Source organism: Phlebotomus papatasi, chromosome 4, assembly GCF_024763615.1.
Source record: "Phlebotomus papatasi isolate M1 chromosome 4, Ppap_2.1, whole genome shotgun sequence".
Classification (NCBI taxonomy): Eukaryota; Metazoa; Arthropoda; class Insecta; order Diptera; family Psychodidae; genus Phlebotomus; species Phlebotomus papatasi.
The window spans coordinates 5419667-5438603 of record NC_077225.1 but is presented as its reverse complement, the minus strand read 5'-3'; the positions used below and the strand labels follow the sequence as shown (position 1 = coordinate 5438603).

The window sequence follows — 18937 nt, the reverse complement described above, 5'->3', positions numbered from 1 at the left end:
ATATATATTCCTTTATTAAATATCTTCAACAGTGATCCGAAACGTAGGCGGCTGGATTTTCCAGAAGACGTTTCCTCGATGACCGCCAAATGCCCTTTTCCAAATCCACTGAGGCAGTGAAACACACTTTTCACCTTCACCAATTATTTTATTTACAAATATTCTCCTCTTAGATTGAACTGAACACGTTTAACTCTACGTCACGTAATTTTTTCTGTAGTTTGAACTAATATTTAATTTATAATTCACAAATAAATTTATACACTTTTCTCCTCACGTCTCTTTGATTTTCAAGTCTTCTTACGTAACTCTTTGACTAGTTCCCCCTCATTCCCCTACTTTCTTTCCAGCTGATCTTATTCACCACTTTTTCCTCCTTCTCTCTCCCTCCATGCATATTCAAAATCCAACCGTCTTTTGTCTCTTATTTTTAAGAGGTCCTATAGAATGGAAATTCTATACACTAACTTATATTCGAATTTCAGATTTAAGTAATACCGTTTTAATTTCTCTCTTGTGAGAAGAGTTCTAAGATCAAATACATTTTCAAATCTAAAGTATGATATTTCTTTCTGTTGTGGCTTACCTAGGGAAAGACGGAGGATTTAGTGAATACTGAAGATCCCATCCGCTTCGCCGGTTTGCACAACATAAATGATGAGGTGGTACGGTTTATAATGACTATTTATTGACTATATTACTTGAACTACAAACGATACTTTCACTTCACTTGACAAGATCCTCTACGGCCACTGGTTCGGTCCACAGTTGGTTGCAAAGTGAATCTGGTGGTAATTTTACCAGATCTTAAGTGGCCCATTTCTTGCAGATGCAAGAATGCATTTTGGCGGGAAATGGTTGTCCCAACATTGCTCCCTCTTTTTTAAAGAAATCTCCTGGTTGGTCGAGGACGCAATGATGGTGGTGTCTTCCTATCCGGTTTTCTCCAGTTCCTGCGCGGTTGTGGTCTGTCACCACTATCCTCTTCATCAACATCCATTTGCTCATCCTCACTCCCATCATCGAGCAAAAGATCGGTAGGAATAGGGCAATCCTGAGATGTATCGGAGTATCGCTTCTTGATCTGATTAACGTGAGAGCGAATAAGCCTTATTCTTCCACTCTTCAGCTGTACGAGAACATTGTACATGACTGCTCCAACTTTCTCAATGATTTCACCAGGAACCCAGAATGATGTGTTTCCTGTGAAATGTTTGGCATAGATCTTCTCTTTTGGCTGGAATACTCTCGGAAGATCTATTGGATCAGGTTGTTTCTCCTCCTGCTCCCCCTCTTTTGGAATCAAAAGTGACAGATTTGTGCGTATTTTTCTTCCAATAAAGGCTTCTGCTGGAGATAAACCATTGTGAGAGTTTGGATTCGGTGTTGATCTATAGTAGTGTAGGAATTTGCACAGATTCTCCTTCAATGATCCCTCATTCTCCATTTTGCGCAGTGATCTTTTGAGTGTATCCACGAATCTCTCAACCTGTCCATTTGATTGTGGATGGTAAGGGCTGCATCTCTCGTGCTGAATACCTCTTGATTGACAGAGCTGTTTGAAAACTCCAGAAGTAAATTGGGTGCCATTGTCGCTGACTATCAACTCTGGGTTTCCAAAACGAGAAAATATTTCTAACAGAACACTGATAGTTGCTTCAGCCGTGGTTGATTTCATCTGGATGATCTCTGGCCATTTGGAGAAGGAATCATTGATGAGTAAAAAGTTTTCACCTTTCCATTGAGCAAAATCCATGTGAATCCTTTGCCATGGTTTGTTTGATTTTGGCCATGGACAGAGAGGCGATTTGGTGGGGGCTTTGCATGCTAGCGCACAGTCTTCACACTCACGAACCATCGTGCGGATTTGACCATCGATGCCTGGCCAAAACACGAAACTTCTGGCTAGTGAAAGCATTCTTTGTTGACCAGGGTGTGCTTCATGGAGTGTGTGAAGTACTTTCTTTCTGAATGTGTGCGGAACCACCAATCGCTCTCTGTAAATCAAACAATCTTTGATCAGTGTGAGACAATCTCTGTATTGATAATAAGATTGTACTTCCCTGTCTTTGATATGGGATTTTGAAGGAGGCCATCCATTCACCACAAATTCCTTGACTGCTTGGAGTGTTGAACACTTCTGTGTAGCCGAAACCACCTTGAATGTCAAAGGAAGTCTATGGATGCCATTATCCAACGCAGTTGCTACATCTCTCTCAAGTTCTGTGCAGGCAATAATGAATTCTTCATCAGGCTTGGAGTGAGTGTTGATGAGTCTTGAAAGAACATCAGCGTGTCCAAATGAAGATGTGGAAATGAACTTGATATCGAATGTGTAAGACAACAAAGTCAATGCCCAGCGTTGTAAGCGGTTGGCTGAATGCAATGGAATTCCTTTCTTGGATCCAAATATTGAAAGCAGTGGTTTATGATCCGTGAAGAGAGTGAATCGTCTTCCAAAAATGTAACGATGAAATTTGGTGACACCGAAAACAAGTGCTAAACCTTCCTTCTCAATCTGGGAGTAATTCCTCTCGGCTGGTGAAAGTGTACGAGATGCATGTGAAATCACTTTCTCAGATCCGTCAGGATAAGTGTGGTAAATGCAAGCACCTATTCCAGTGTTGGATGCATCAGCAGCAATGGAAATTGGTAGAGATGGGTCGAAATGTGTGAGTAGAAGGTCAGAAGACAATATATCCTTGAACTTCATGAAAGCTCGTTGGCAATCCTCTCCCCAAATCCATGGTGCTCCATCTCGCAAGAGAGAATCGAATGGTGCTCGAAGAGTGCTCATCGATTTAACAAACTTGCAATAATAGTTGATTGCACCAAGAAAAGATCGCAATTGGGAAATATCCTTGGGAGGAGGCATGTCCTTGATAGCTGCGATTTTTCCCGGATCAGGTCTTAGTCCATGACAATCGAGAATATGGCCCAAGTACTTTACTTGCAAGATGAATAAAAACAAATAACAAAGTAATAAGGTGGGCCAGATCGCGCTGGTGATGACGTAGATACTTTTTGGAGGTTATGTCAAAAATCATCTGTTCGTGACTCGTGCCAAAATCTCATGCGAATACTTTTCTATAAAATGTTGGGAATATATCAAAATTATTAGTTTAATTGTTAACAGAAATGACTATTATTATCAATTAAACTAATATTTGATGTTGTTTCTGTTTTTCTCATACTTTTTTGCCACAAAATTCCACTGGGCAAAAATTATTTCCACGAAACCCGGCAGACCATATATTACATGAGCAAATCACAAATGTGTCAGAACTTTCAATACTAATGTATTTTCTTTGGAAAAAAATAATGAAGAATAAGCAAAATGATACAGAATTCTATAAATCACGTAGAATACCAAATTGATATAAAATGTTGAGTTCAGATATTCTAAACAAAAAGCAAATTAAATTTTCTATAATTTCGTAAGACTTCTACAACGGTTCTAAGGACTCATAAATCCATTTCCCCATTAAGATTTCCACATTTTTTGTTTTGTGTTAAACTAAGAAAAAAAACAAGAAAAATCTTAAAATTAGTTTTCTTTGATTTTATTAACAAAAAGCTATTTTATTAAGTTATTCTTTTTCCAACACTTTCTAAAATTTTCCTCTAAAATTGACATCGTTACGTATGTATCAGGAATGAGTTTTTTTCAGAACTGTCAAGAACAATTCAGAAAAGAAATTTAAGGTGGCATTTGAATTCTCAACTTATGGTTCTTTCAGTACAATTTTACGACTATTTTGGATCTTATATGACTTAATTTTTATCCATTATTTTTACATTTACAAGTATTTTGTGATTTTTAATCAATTTTCATGCCCCGAAACCTATAAAATGTCATCACCTGATGAAATTTTGCCAACGAGGGGAATTCACTAAGGCAAAATTGGCATTTTCTCGCCTTTAACGAGTTTTTTTTTTTTGAATATTGAAATACTTGAGAGATAAATATTTACGATATTCGGAATTTTTAAGAATTAATTGCGTTATTCGCATAATTTCTATTCTGGATTAAAACGTGACCTTTTTTGATCATTGTAGTCTTCATTGTGGTAAAACCCATTCAATTGTTTATTCATGTATGATGTTGTACTCTTTATAAAAGATTTGGCACTTTACCGCACTTTGGAATTATCTCCCAATATTCTGATTCTTGGTCTATTTTTTAAAATTTAAATCATAAAAATATTATCAAATAATTTTTTCACAAAGAGAAAGTTACGCTAGGGAAAATGCTCTCTGCAGTTCAGACTTTACCATCTTTTTCCGGGAAAATCGAAAATTAATCTTAATTTTTGCTACACAAAAAGAATCTCTAATTCATTAAGATCCATTGCTTACCTCATTTAGTATTTAAAGTTCTTAATTTTTTGTTACAAGACAAATAAAAAAGCAATATCGATTTGTTCCAAGGCATATGGTACAATTTTTACATTCGAATGTGAAGGTACATGCCTCTGAATCTCGAACAGTTTCTGAAAATATTGCTGTCGAAACATTAAACGAGGTATTATTTACAAGCCTGGGCCTAATACACTCATTGGAACTATCATTTTAGTGAAACAAACTATCAAAAAAAAATTTAATTTTTCTGAAGTGTTACTTTTTCTTTGGTAATAAAATTGTTGGAAAAACCATTTTATCGATATGGAAACTATAAAATCCAATGTAAAAAGAGAAATGTGGTGCTCCACGACCCCATACATTGAATTGGCCGGTAAGGCTAGCTTGCCTAGAATGCTGTGAATTTTTTTTCTGTATAGTCTATAATTTTTCAAAAAACTTTGTTGGCTCCAAACAGGCTGCAGGAGCCAATATAGAGGAGGAAGATTTCTCAGATCTCGCCAAGAAATTCCCTGCTCTTTAGACTGTTGATTTATTGAAGGTTTTCTACCCTTTCGGTGTCGCTCGGCGTCTTTTAAAGACAGCCCCTGGTAACGGCAATTGAATGCCACTGGGATACAGGCAGGAATGCCCCTCAGTGATGGCGACCAGACTAATCTGATGCCTCCAGAGCGTAAAACAGAGACTTGGTCTGTGCACCGGGCACGAATGCCTCAGGGAGAAAATATCTTCAATTCCTCAAAGTCCGAGCTGCCACTTAAGATAGGCTATTTAAAGCCGCAGTGGTAGGCAGCGGAGCCTCTTCTGGCTGCTGAAAGTAGGCAATCCTAATGTCGACGAACAAAGCCAGAAGATGTTGCCACTTTAGGTCCTTAGGCTTTATGTAAAGCCGCTGAGTCCAGGCAACAGAGCCGAGTGTCTGGCTGCTGAGAGAAAGGCACTTTAGATGCCGCTAAAGACAAGCCAGACTCTTTGGCCGCTGAAGTGGAAGGCACTGGAGTGCCGCTGGACTTGGCCAAAGTGGTCCTGAGAAATCGCAGAAGAGACAAAGGCAATTAAATGCCGAAAAGAAACGCTTGGTTCCCTGGTAATGCGAAGTCTAAATTTATTTACAAAAATTATGGGTTTTTATACAAAATTTGTGGTCTCCCACTATTGAGCATTGTTTGAAAATTGCTAAGTCCCTATATTTGAATATATGCCTGATATGCAGAATTGCATTTTCCTTGTTTGTCTTCTTCACTCAATGACGCACGTTAAATAGGTCGGTCATTCACTGGATGAATTGTCATATAAAAATGAATATCTTAAATATATCCTGAAATATATTGATTTGAAGGATGAATCCTTTAGAAAGTGGTAATCGGCTTTAGTACGATTCTATTGATGGTAATTTCCATCTGAAATTCGGATTAACAGTGCATTTAATCTTAAATTGAAGATGCTATGAGACATGATAAAGGATTCATATGGTTTTTTCTTACACTATAAGAATTGGACTAACGATATCAAGTATATTTACAGCTTGATAGTGTAGAAAAATGATCTTGCATATATGAATAATAAACTACGGATATTTATGATAAAAAACTATCCCTAAAAATATGCAATTTAGTGTTCAATGAGAAATTTCGTATCTGAATGTTATGCCCAAGGATTGGCATGATTATTAAGTAAACTAATGATCCTTAAAGGATGAAACTATCTTAAAGCATATTTGGATTATATATCTGCTTGATGAGACGGATAATTTCTAATTTTGGATCACTTATAGTGCAAAAATCTAAGCCTAAACTTTATCATTTTTGCTCGTGGGGTTTTACATACAATTTCTCATATATTGAAGAAAAGGCATGTTCCTATCCGGAACAACTTAATAAAATTGAAAATTGACTAAGAAGTGTACAATGAATACAATTTTTAAACATATTAGCTGCAAAATAAGATTAAATTTTAAAATTTAACAATGGAAAATCGATTTAAGGAAATGATTGAGTTTAATGGCATATATGGACGATATTTTATCCTAGACAATTTTAATATCATACCCAATGTGGTCATATTAGTAAAAAGATGTTTTTTTTAAATCAAAATGTATCATATTATACTTATTTGAAGTTCATTAGCCGAGGAACAATAAATATATTTTAACTTATAAAGAAAATTAATTAATATTTGCAATATTATTCGATTCTTATTTTTCTATTACAAATGTTTGACAAATCTGAGTTGTCGACACTGTACCAGTCGGGTAAAAGTATCTACGTCACTGGCGGTTCGATCTGGCCCACCTTATACTTGAAACATCTTGCTTTACTTGTGTTTGGAAAAAGTTGCACTTCTCCAATTTGATGTGAAAACCATAATCCTGGAGACGCTGAAGTACCTGTTTGACTGTACTGATATGCGAATTTATGTCTGGTCCTGAGACACAAATGTCGTCAAAATAGACTGCAACATTGTCGATCCCTGAGAGCATACCTTCGACAATGCATTGAAATTGGCCTGGTGCGACTGAAACCCCAGGTGCGAGTCTTGTGAAATGATATAAACCTCTGTGTGTGTGAATGATCAATAGCTTCTGTGAATCTTCATCGACAGGAATCTGTAAGTATGCATCAGACAGGTCGATATTGCTGAATATCTTGCCAGAAGCAAGTTTTTGGAAAATATCGTCAGGTGTAGGAATTGGATATTTGTTGTCTTCCAATACCTGATTGAGACCTGTTGAATAGTCACCACAGATCCTTACAGAACCATTTGCTTTTCTTGCCACTACAATTGGTGCTGCCCACTCAGAAGATGTGACTGGTTTGATGATGCCCTTTTGTTCTAAGCGCTGTAACTCATCCTCAACTTGAGCCATGACTGGATAAGGCACTGGTCTTTTTGGTCTGAAAATGGGTTTTGCACCTTCCTTGAGCTTCAATGAGGCTGTTGCTTTGGTACAGAGTCCTAAACCGCTGTCGAACACAGGTTGAAATTCATCTTTGAGCTGCTTTACAATCTTTTCCTTGTTGAATGTCCCTGACTGAATGGCTTCAACATTGCGGCAAAAAGAATTGGCTGGTTTCGACCATAAGTCGAACAATTGAATCCATTCTATGCCAAAAAGATTACAATTTGATGTGGTCACAAAACATCTTCCCGATTGGGTGTTCCCATTGAGTGTAATTGAGCATGAAAACTCACCTAGTATCTTCATACTGTTGAATTGCGCGTCTTTTACTTTGATTTCTGAAGGTAGAAGAGCAGGTGAACCTATTTGTCTCCACAATTGTTTTGAAACTATTGTGAGATCGCTTGCAGAATCATATTGCAATGCAACTGGTTGCGAGTTGATTGAAACATCGATGAAACGTCGTGTTTCATGTGTCGTACAATTGACAATGCGAATGACATTTGATCTCGAAACATGCTTCTTCTTCGCCCTACTCGCGCTCTGGCAGTAGCCATCTTTATGCCCGAAAATACCGCAAGCCTTACACTTATGTTGTTTGAAAGTGCAATCGCGAGAAAAGTGCATATTTCCGCAAAACCAGCAAGGTGTTCGTGGCGTATCTTTGGGTGGATCGTGTGAAGTGGAAGTTTTTGAGGACTTTTTATTATTGAACTTGGGTTTGGTGAATTTCTTGACTATTTTCACTGAGGCTGGTGGAGTGTTTGAACCCTCGGAAGATCCCACAAGTGCAGAGTCTTTCTTGAGATTGCTAAGACGTTTAGCTTCTTCAAGGAGATATGAAAGAGTGACTCCCTCAGTTTTCGAATCTAATTTGTGCAGCAAACGCGTACGAATTTCAGCAAAACGCGCATTTTTCAAGCCCAAAACAAAAATAAGTGCTTTGAATGAGTCCAATGTGAGTGTATTGAATTGGAAATCCTCACAAAGTTGATTTACACGTCCCATGTAGTCAATGAAATCTTCTGTCTCGTTCATGTCCACTTGCAGACATTTCCAACGTTTGGAGAAAATAGACATTGGCGCAACAAAAATCTCTTTGAGAATCTTGACAGTGGTCTCAAAATTATTATCACGAGGACTTTTGGGCAAAATATATTTGGAATAGCGAGAAAAGGAAATTGCATCTAGCTTTCTGAGAAGAAGACGTACCTTGGCATCGTCACTGAGAGATTTGCCGTCGATTCTGATGATGTCTTCATGGCGCCTGTACCAATCTTCAAATGTAATTCCATTCTCAGGATCGAATGAAAAATCGCTGCAGGTCTTGGCAAGTGCATCTACAAGGCCTTCATGTCCCTCATTTCTCTGCATCATAAGCTCGATCTGCTTTTGCTGCAAGGCTATTTGTTGCTGGGTTGCCTTGAACAGTTCTCCAAGTGCTTGAAATGTATTTGACTCAGCCATCGATCAAGGTCCAATGTAGGTCGTTGAACTTAACGGAATCCAAATTGGTGATGAGTAATGGTGATGCTCTGACTTTGGCGCGCAAACTTGATGTGCCCAGAAAATTTTTCTCAATGGAATGCCCTGATTGGTGAAAATGCCTCGGATTTTCGCTGCTTCGCAAGTCCGTCAGCCTGTCGTCGCCAAGATGTTTTGGCTTACCTAGGGAAAGACGGAGGATTTAGTGAATACTGAAGATCCCATCCTCGTCGCCAAGATGTTGTGGCTTACCTAGGGAAAGACGGAGGATTTAGTGAATACTGAAGATCCCATCCGCTTCGCCGGTTTACACAACATAAATGATGAGGTGGTACGGTTTATAATGACTATTTATTGACTATATTACTTGAACTACAAACTATACTTTCACTTCACTTGACAAGATCCTCTACGGCCACTGGTTCGGTCCACAGTTGGTTGCAAAGTGAATCTGGTGGTAATTTTACCAGATCTTAAGTGGCCCATTTCTTGCAGATGCAAGAATGCATTTTGGCGGGAAATGGTTGTCCCAACACTTTCATTAATAAAAATTATTAAGGACCAAGTCCTCTGGGTCAAATAAATTCAAGAGTTAGTAAGGTATATTTGTTTTTTATCAAGGGATTCATTGGATTCACTCGTGATGAACTCCGATGACTTGAAACAGAATGGCGACTGACTTAATGACTGAGTAACTATTTTGCGCGTTGATTGTCACTCCAACATAAACCCACATTTCAATTCATTTCTTCAGACTAGATAATTCAATTCTTACTTAAATTTCAAATGGACTCCGTTTGCTTCCACAAATCTCAAGCTATTTTACGAGTTTACAACTTGTAATTTAGTTAAAAAAATTCATTCTATCGCCATACTGAAATTCTTCAAATTAACCTACGAAGTCAAATAACTCTTTTTCCTGACTAAAGACTTAGCTAGATCTTCTCCCAAGCAACAGTTAAACCTATCCAAAAATTAATAATAATGATCATCAACATCATCATGTTCAACCGCTTATCCCTATTATGGTCGCGAGTCCATGACATCCAATTTAGCAGCCCACACTAATTAACCCTGCGCCACTTCAGGAAGATGTTTAGGTTCGATCCAAAGGCGCTCCAGAGCAAGATTCTGAAATTAATTCATCCACCTTGTCCTGGGTCTGCCTCGAGGTCGACGCCTCCTGACAATAACAATAACAAACTTTCAAATTCATTCGCCAGTTAGCGCTCGCGTTTCCAACAATAATAATAAAATATTAAATTAAATTGCAGTAAGAGAATTCACCTGTAAAAGTGAAGCTTTATTTGAAAATATTTGTCATCTTCTTTCATTTGTTTTAAAAATCGGAAGTACTGTAAGGCACAATGCTTTATAAATTCATTTTCATATATTATATGAAGTCATATAAAACTTAAAGATTTTCAATATAAAGTCCGGATTCGTATCTGAAGCTCAAGAAAAATACATTTATACAGAAATATTTCTCATATTTGCGAAAATATTCAAAACTATCAAGATCGAGAGCTAAGTTTGCAATAATACAATGGAATAAAAATTCTTAAATTATATAAAAATTTCAGTAAAACATAACAGATAAGAATTTTTGCTTCAATCATAATCTATAACTAATAAATGATATCAGTTACCCGAAAATATTACTATCTTTTACCTTGAAGACAGAACAGTTCAATTAACGTACTGTACTGAAGAAAGCCCGTATATACAATTTAAAAAAAGTCTACCCACTTCACGCACCCTTTCGTGAAATAATAACTAACCAATGACCATGATAGTGTATTCAACACCTTTGAAAGAAATTACTGGACTCAGATGCAAGATTTAGATTTAGTGTATCGTAAAAGATGATACTTTAATTCAATATTCCTGCAGTCAGAAAACAAAATTTATTGCATATCCAGTAAAGAATTCCTGCATAAAATAGATGCCAAGCAGTTAATGATAACGTCCATCGCTAACATTTGTTCCCTGTAAATTCTGTTAACGTTTTCTACACCATTTAACAAATAAATGATTACAAGCCTTCTACATGGACTTTCCTATAAAAGGATACTAATAACTTTTAGTAAAAAAGAAAAGCATCTCAAAATCTTAAAGAAACAAATTGACGACTTAAGAAGTTTACCAAATACTTTTTGAATTTTCAAAAGTATGGAAGCCTCCAAGAAAAAAAAATAATAAAACTATTGTCGTTTCCATTATCGGAATATTGCTCACATGCTTATCCGAGTCATTTGTGTTCTTAGAAAATGTTTCTGCTATACAAAAAAACAAAAAACAAAACCTACCCCTGAATTATCTGACTACGAAAAATATTAACTCAAACATAGCATTTAACTTCATATATTCTCCCACACCTTCAATGGGCACTCAATGGGTCAAGTGGTAGAGCACTCACTCTATGATGCAAGTGTTCCGGGTTCGAGTCCCCTAGATCACCAGGAATTTTCTTGGCATTAAATGTTCGAATTGCATCCAGTAAGCTACACTGCACTTGATTCCATGGGGCATGAGACTGACCCGTATAAAAAAAAAAAATAAAACGTGTCTATAAATCTCCTTGTGGCAAGGCCTAGATCCTTCTTGGAATATTGTGCCAGCATTATATATTATTATTATTATTCTCCAACACTTGAATGAAATAAAATTCACTAAATCCTCCTTAAACTCTTCGCAGTTATATGATGCTTAAACTCTTCTCGATCGCAGTTATATCCTGCATGCCCATTTCATCATTTTATCAAGATTATTTTAGCCCAGAATTTAATCGGATTCTAGAAAAAAATTATTAAATTTAAGCGTCCTTTTGTAATCATCCACAAGAATTTGATTATTTCTAAATAATTAGAAAAAAAATGTTTTTCCCAGAACATCTATATTTTCCCACTATTACTCAGTGGCACCCAGAATCCCAAAAGATGCGTGAGGGTTAAATAACTGTAAACATACTAATCAGCATCTCTGGCGAACAGTTTTCAAAACAATTTTCGAAAAGAATTACAATAGAAATGCTACTTAGAAAAGTAGTACTACGCAGCTTAACAATATAATGAAAGCTCGTTTGTACGCAAATTCAAAATTCAATAATTTTAAATAAGAATCGCTTAATCATCCGATGTATTCGCTTAATTTTGTTTCTATATAATCTGGATTAATCTTGGATGCGCTATAAACTGCCCAAATTCGGACCAAAAAAGAGAAAAAGAAAAACAAAATCTCAATATAATTAAAGGAGATAGTTGAAAACATTAGTATACAGGAGTAATATATACATAAATGTAAATATATATATAGATATGTGAAAGCATAAATGCTTTTCTTATGGGGGGAGGAGGTTCCCCGGGATATATTTATATATATATATATATACATATATATATATATATATATATATATATATATATATACAAGTTATAAACAAATTATCACATATTACTATCAAATATCGGTTATACAAAGACATTATAACGAAGAGTGAAAATTTGTTATGAAATAATTTAAAATTAATGAAAAAGTCTCAAATAAATGTTAAAGTGGCAAAGTGTATTGTTAGCAGACTAAGGACAAAATGTCAAATTGTAAGATGACTGTAATTTCCAGCGAGGAATACCCAAACCAATAATCGAAAGTTTTGGTAAAAATTCAAAGTCTTTCAATTCGAAAAGAAACGAGTTCTCTGCTGCAACTACAAAGCTGTAACTACATAAAATTCCTTAGATGCACATTACATAGTATCACATACTTCTAATAAAATATATGTATCAGGGAAAACCATAACTCTTATAATCAGTTATAAAAAGAGACACATTAATCTCAAGACCTTATACCTCAAAAATACATAATCATATGCTAACCAAATTTTATATTCAACATTTTCAATATATTATACTAACACCTCTATATAAATAATAAAAAAAAATAAACCAAATGATTGTAACAGCAGCCATAAATATATGAACTGTAAACACAATTATGTAATCTTAGATATATTTGTAATGTAAAAGACACTCTTCCCTAAAACAAAAAACAAAGAAACACCCGAACCTCCTTCTTTAAGGGGAAAGGAATGTAGTGATCCAAATCTTATGGATCACTCTGTAAAATTATTTGGTGGAATTTAAGATGATCTGTAATGATCCATATTCTATGGATCATTCTGCGAAGATAATTTATGGGATTTGACGAAGATCAAGACTAAAAGGAAATTAAAAAGAGTTCGATGGAGAAATTCTCACTTGGAGAATGACAAAAAAAGGGACAGATAATCCTAACCGGCTTATGTAGGTGAGATTCTTAACGTGAGCTGACTCGGAGTGCACGCAAATTCAATTTGGAGCTGAAATTGTGAGTCGCCATTCAGTTATCTTGAATCAAATTCGTGAAATTATACAAATTTTGTATTTAAACCAAAATATCAAGGATTTGGATGAACTGGCACAAAAGTGATATATGGGTGAAATGTAGAACAGAATGTACTCTATAATTTTGAGTGAACTCTTTTGACTCTGTAATCTGAATGATTTCAAAGCGTTATTATGGGAAAAATCAATTTTTTCACACTTAAACGGCAAAATCGGAGTGATAGCGTAGTCTGAGCGGAAAATGATGTATGAACGAAATGTAGAGACAAATGTCCTCTACAATTATGTTGAAGTAATCATCAAAATCGGTTCAGCGACAGTCGAGATAATTGAGGTTATGTGATATTGAAATTGGTTTTTCGACTGTGGCGCCCCTGGTGTTGATCCCACGAAGTTCAAGTGTTCCAGAATATTATAGCATTTGGTGAGATCTTTCGTTTAAGCCCTCATTCATCAAAATCGGTCACATAGAACCGGAGATATGATTTTTTGAATTTTGTGAACTTTGACCCCTCATATCTCCGGTTCTGTTTTAACCACAGCGCACATTTGCACCATTTTGGAAACGTCCTAGACTGGACTACAACATACTAAAATTTCATTAACTTGAACAATGCCGTTTTTGAGAAAAGTGACTTTGAATTTCGATGAATTTTGACGCTATCACAGCGCCACCTGTGGTGACTTTTTGGACTTCTATCTGAAAGTGCTCATCGAGACGAAACCAAAAAGGTAAAATTTAGGTCGCTATGTTAGTTAGAACCGGAGATAGAGGCCGGTCAATGTTCAAACTTTGACCCCTTATAGCTCGGGTCAGGGGTTATGGATCGACTTAAGGTTTTTTTTGTTTGATAGGTATAATCAACGGCTACAACATACTAAAATTTCAGCCCGATGCACAATGGAATTTTTGAGTTATTTAACTTATAAAATTTAAAAATTTTCTTTTTAATAATAGCGCCCCTAGCGGTGGTTTTATGAACTTGCGATGTTAGAAGGGAAAGTTGCATTCCAGGAGAGCTTTCCAAAAAGCCCTCACTTTTTAAATTCTGGCAATTAGAACAGGAGTTATGGCCATTTTAAGAATTTTTTTTTGGACCCTTATAGCTCGGGTCAGGGGGGTCGGGGGACCTTAAGTTTGGTATTGATGGAAAGCTCTAAGGCCCAGCTATAACATACTAAAATTTGAGCCCGGTCGATGCCATAGGGGCGGAGCTATTGAGAAAACAAAAAAGGGGGGTCTTCAAAATGGCGGAAGGAGGGGTGGGGGGTGGGGTGGGGGGTGGGGGGTCAATGCACCAAGTTGCAATTTTCACCCGATATATAACCTTTGCCGAAAACCGCAAGTCGATATCTTTTTTAGTTTAGGAGCTATTAAGCTCCAAAGAGCGGCCGGCCGGGAACGTAACTTAACCACATATATATTCGGAATCAGGAAGTGGCGAAACATATTTTGGCCAAATTTGAGGTCGATCGGACGACATGAAATTTTGTTAGGATTATAGTAGGTGAGATTGTTAAGAATCTCACCTAATAAGGAGCCATCGCGCAGAGATAATTTACGATCATAATTTATGAGATGTCCACACCTCGTGGGTGCAGGTGCAGTACAAAAAAGGGACAGATAATCCTAACCGGCTTATGTAGGTGAGATTCTTAACGTGAGCTAACTCGGAGTGCATGCAAATTCGATTTGGAGCTGAAGTAGGGAGACGCCATTCAGTTATCTTGAATCAAATTCGTGAAATTGTACAAATTTTGCATTTAAACCAAAATATCAAGGATTTGGATGAACTGGCACAAAAGTGATATATGGGTGAAATGTAGACCAGAATGTTCTCTATAATTTTCCTATAGAACATGATCTCATCGATTACTCAGAAGCCAAGATAATCGAGGTTTTTTGTTTCTTAACTCGTTTTTTCATCCAGAGTGCCCCAAGTAGTCATTTGTTGAACTTCAACTATATCAAAGAATTGTTGTATTTTGTGGGACTTTCCATTTAAAACCCTATTTTAAGTGTCTTGGTGGAGTAGAGGCAGTCAAATTGGCATCTGAGTGATTTCAAAGCGTTATTATGGGAAAAATCAATTTTTTCACACTTAAACGGCAAAATCGGAGTGATAGCGTAGTCTGAGCGGAAAATTATGTATGGACGAAATGTAGAGACAAATGTCCTCTACAATTATGTCGAAGTAATCATCAAAATCGGTTCAGCGACAGTCGAGATAATTGAGGTTATGTGATATTGAAATTGGTTTTTCGACTGTGGCGCCCCTGGTGTTGGTCCCACGAAGTTCAAATATTCTAGAAAGTTGTAGCATTTGGTGAGATCTTTCGTTTAAGCTCTCATTCATCAAAATCGGTCACATAGAACCGGAGATATGATTTTTTGAATTTCGTGAACTTTGACCCCTCATATCTCCGGTTCTGTTTTAACCACAGCGCGCATACGCACCATTTTGGAAACGTCCTAGACTGGACTACAACATACTAAAATTTCATTAACTTGCACAATGCCGTTTTTGAGAAAAATGACTTTGAATTTCGATGAATTTTGACGCTATCACAGCGCCACCTGTGGTGACTTTTTGGACTTCTATCTGAAAGTGCTCATCGATACGAAACCAAAAAGGTAAAATTTAGGTCGCTATGTTAGTTAGAACCGGAGATAGAGGCCGGTCAATGTTCAAACTTTGACCCCTTATAGCTCGGGTCAGGGGTTATGGATCGACTTAAGGTTTTTTTTGTTTGATAGGTATAATCAACGGCTACAACATACTAAAATTTCAGCCCGATGCACAATGGAATTTTTGAGTTATTTAACTTATAAAATTTAAAAATTTTCTTTTTAATAATAGCGCCCCTAGCGGTGGTTTTATGAACTTGCGATGCTAGAAGGGAAAGTTGCATTCCAGGAGAGCTTTCCAAAAAGCCCTCACTTTTTAAATTCTGGCAATTAGAACAGGAGTTATGGCCATTTTAAGAATTATTTTTTGGACCCTTATAGCTCGGGTCAGGGGGGTCGGGGGACCTTAAGTTTGGTATTGATGGAAAGCTCTAAGGCCCAGCTATAACATACTAAAATTTGAGCCCGATCGATGCCATAGGGGCGGAGCTATTGAGAAAACAAAAAAAGGGGGGGTCTTCAAAATGGCGGAAGGAGGGGTGGGGGGTGGGGGGTCAATGCACCAAGTTGCAATTTTCATGCGATATATAACCTTTGCCGAAAACCGCAAGTCGATATCTTTTTTAGTTTAGGAGCTATTAAGCTCCAAAGAGCGGCCGGACGGCCGGCCGGCCGGCCGGGAACGTAACTTAGCCCCCCATATATTCGTGATCAGGAAGTGGCGAAACACATTTTGGCCAAGTTTGAGCGCGATCGGACGACATGAAATTTTGTTAGGATTATAGTAGGTGAGATTGTTAAGAATCTCACCTAATAGAGACAAAAATAGCACACAACCAATAGTAAAATAAAAAAGGGAATAACGCAAACAGCAGTAAGAAAAATAGGGTTCAATGAATGGAGAATATTGTCTTCTATAGCTGAGATTCTGGTATAAAAGGGCTGCCGAAATTAGTGTAGTTGTTCAGTTGCCAGTGACTTCTCTTGAGAGCACTGGTTGTAATTCAAGAAGTGAAATAAATACTATTGGTGCCAATACCTTTTGTTATTCACTATCTGCTGGACCGATCCGACTGAAGGATTTCCTGAGGTGGACGTGTACTTGGAGAAAAATTTTCAATTTCCGAAAAACCACGGCACTACATAATATCTTAATTTGCGTTTTGAATTAACTTAATTATGTGGAAAGTTAATATTGTTAATCAACTTATAGATATGCAAATTAGAAGCTTTCGTATTCTCATCAACTGTAGACACAGTAGATATTAAAATATTAATTTTTTTTACACAGGAGCGACAAATTCTGAGTTGACTTCTTTAAATATCCACCCTGACTTGTTGTGAAATCCTCGAGGAACTTGGATGCAGACATTTCAATCCTCATACTCAAAGAAAGTGTAAAATACACTGCATATCCGGCCTGATTGCCTTTAGAGTCTGCTCACTGCCCAACGGACAAGGAACTCACATTCAATTTATAAAACCAATTTTTCATGAGACAGCTGATTAAATTCGTGACGATCCGAGGTACAGAGTACATAGTTGCAATTACACATATTTTTTTTTATAATTTTGTTGTAAAAATTTAAAATTCTTAATGCAAAGATATAGTTAGATTCTGATTAGCATACACAAAAATACCAAATAGTATTTTGAAGCTTATATTTTCAATTAAATATTGCACATGTGTAATATTCCGATCCGGGGTGCTCTTCCCTTAAATGTAAAAGATAAGTGAAAATATATCGACCCTGAAGGTTGGATTGTCACTTCAAAATAAAATGATTTTTTCATGTACAAATTGCACATACTATAAGTTTTATAAAAAAAAGAAATATATAAGCAAAAGTTTTTATTCAGTAAGTTATAATTGATTTTATGGCTAATAATTATTTAATTTAAAGTCACTAATAATTACAATAAATCATTTATTTTTTAAATGTAAACTTAAAAACTTAAAATTTTTAAATGTAATCTGTAAAATAAATTCAAATCCTAAGATAGCGTTAAATGATATTGAAAATGAAATTCAAAAAACTATTTCAGTTTGTATATTTTACTAATTATTGAGACATCTTGTAATATGAATTTTGTCATAAGGGAAACTATCCACTGAAAGATGTCCTGTCAGTAAAGTTAATAATAATAATGAAGTAATAATATGTAGTCATTCATAATACTAGGTTTATGCCTTTTTTAAATGAAAGAAAAATAGAAGAAAATAAAAAGAAATAGAAAATGAAGAAATTCAATAAATTAATAAAAAATAATAAAAATAAAAGCAAATAAGAAACATTTTTGAATTTTATTGTACTATGATAAATGATTTCATCTGAATTGCAAAAAAATTGAATGGTACATACTGGTGGTAATTTTATGCAGAAATGTAAGTTTCTCAATCAGATAATAACATCAACCTTTATTTTGCTTTACTTATTTACCTTTTTTGGAATACCAGTGTTGCAACTTTTCACAAATTATAAAAATTGAAATAGCCTAATTGTGAAGTTAGCTGAGTTTCAGTTCGGCTTGTTGCATCCTAGCGGTGAGTGAAGAAAATAAACAAGGAACTGTCAAAAAAAAGATCACTTCCTGAAAAAAAAGTGTGTGAAATTAGCGTGCAAAAGTGTGGCAATTTAAAAAAGTTTAATAAAAAGGCATTTACATCAAGAGAAATTTGGAGTTTAATTTAACAAGTGAAAACGTGAACCTTCAAGTCCGGATTGGACAAATCATATTAATTTTCTGGTATTTTCCTACAGGTAAACTGAGGATTTTATTCACCTATTCCTGCCAAGGAGGCTTTCTATTAATTCTATTGTTGAATTCCATAGGTAAACTGAGGATTTTATTCACCTATTCCTGCCAAGGAGGCTTTCTATTAATTCTATTGTTGAATTCCATAGGTATTTGACATTAGTGAACCTTCAAGTCCGGATTGGACAAATCATATTAATTTTCTGGTATTTTCCTACAGGTAAACTGAGGATTTTATTCACCTATTCCTGCCAAGGAGGCTTTCTATTAATTCTATTGTTGAATTCCATAGGTAAACTGAGGATTTTATTCACCTATTCCTGCCAAGGAGGCTTTCTATTAATTCTATTGTTGAATTCCATAGGTATTTGACATTAGTGGTCCTTCACCCTTTAGAAGACAAGTCGATCTTCACCCAGCAAT

The 18937-nt window shown here is 36.0% G+C and overlaps 1 protein-coding gene across 1 annotated transcript; it reads right to left on the bottom strand.

Annotated features, from left to right (window-relative positions):
- Window positions 1-883: 883 nt before the first annotated feature.
- Window positions 884-8728, bottom strand: LOC129808614 (uncharacterized protein K02A2.6-like). The gene is made up of 3 exons (XM_055858400.1): window positions 7555-8728; window positions 6661-7464; window positions 884-2949 (listed from the first exon to the last, which is right to left on the bottom strand). Exons 1-3 carry the CDS (start codon window positions 8726-8728, stop codon window positions 884-886), a joined length of 4044 nt encoding a protein of 1347 aa, XP_055714375.1.
- Window positions 8729-18937: the final 10209 nt, after the last annotated feature.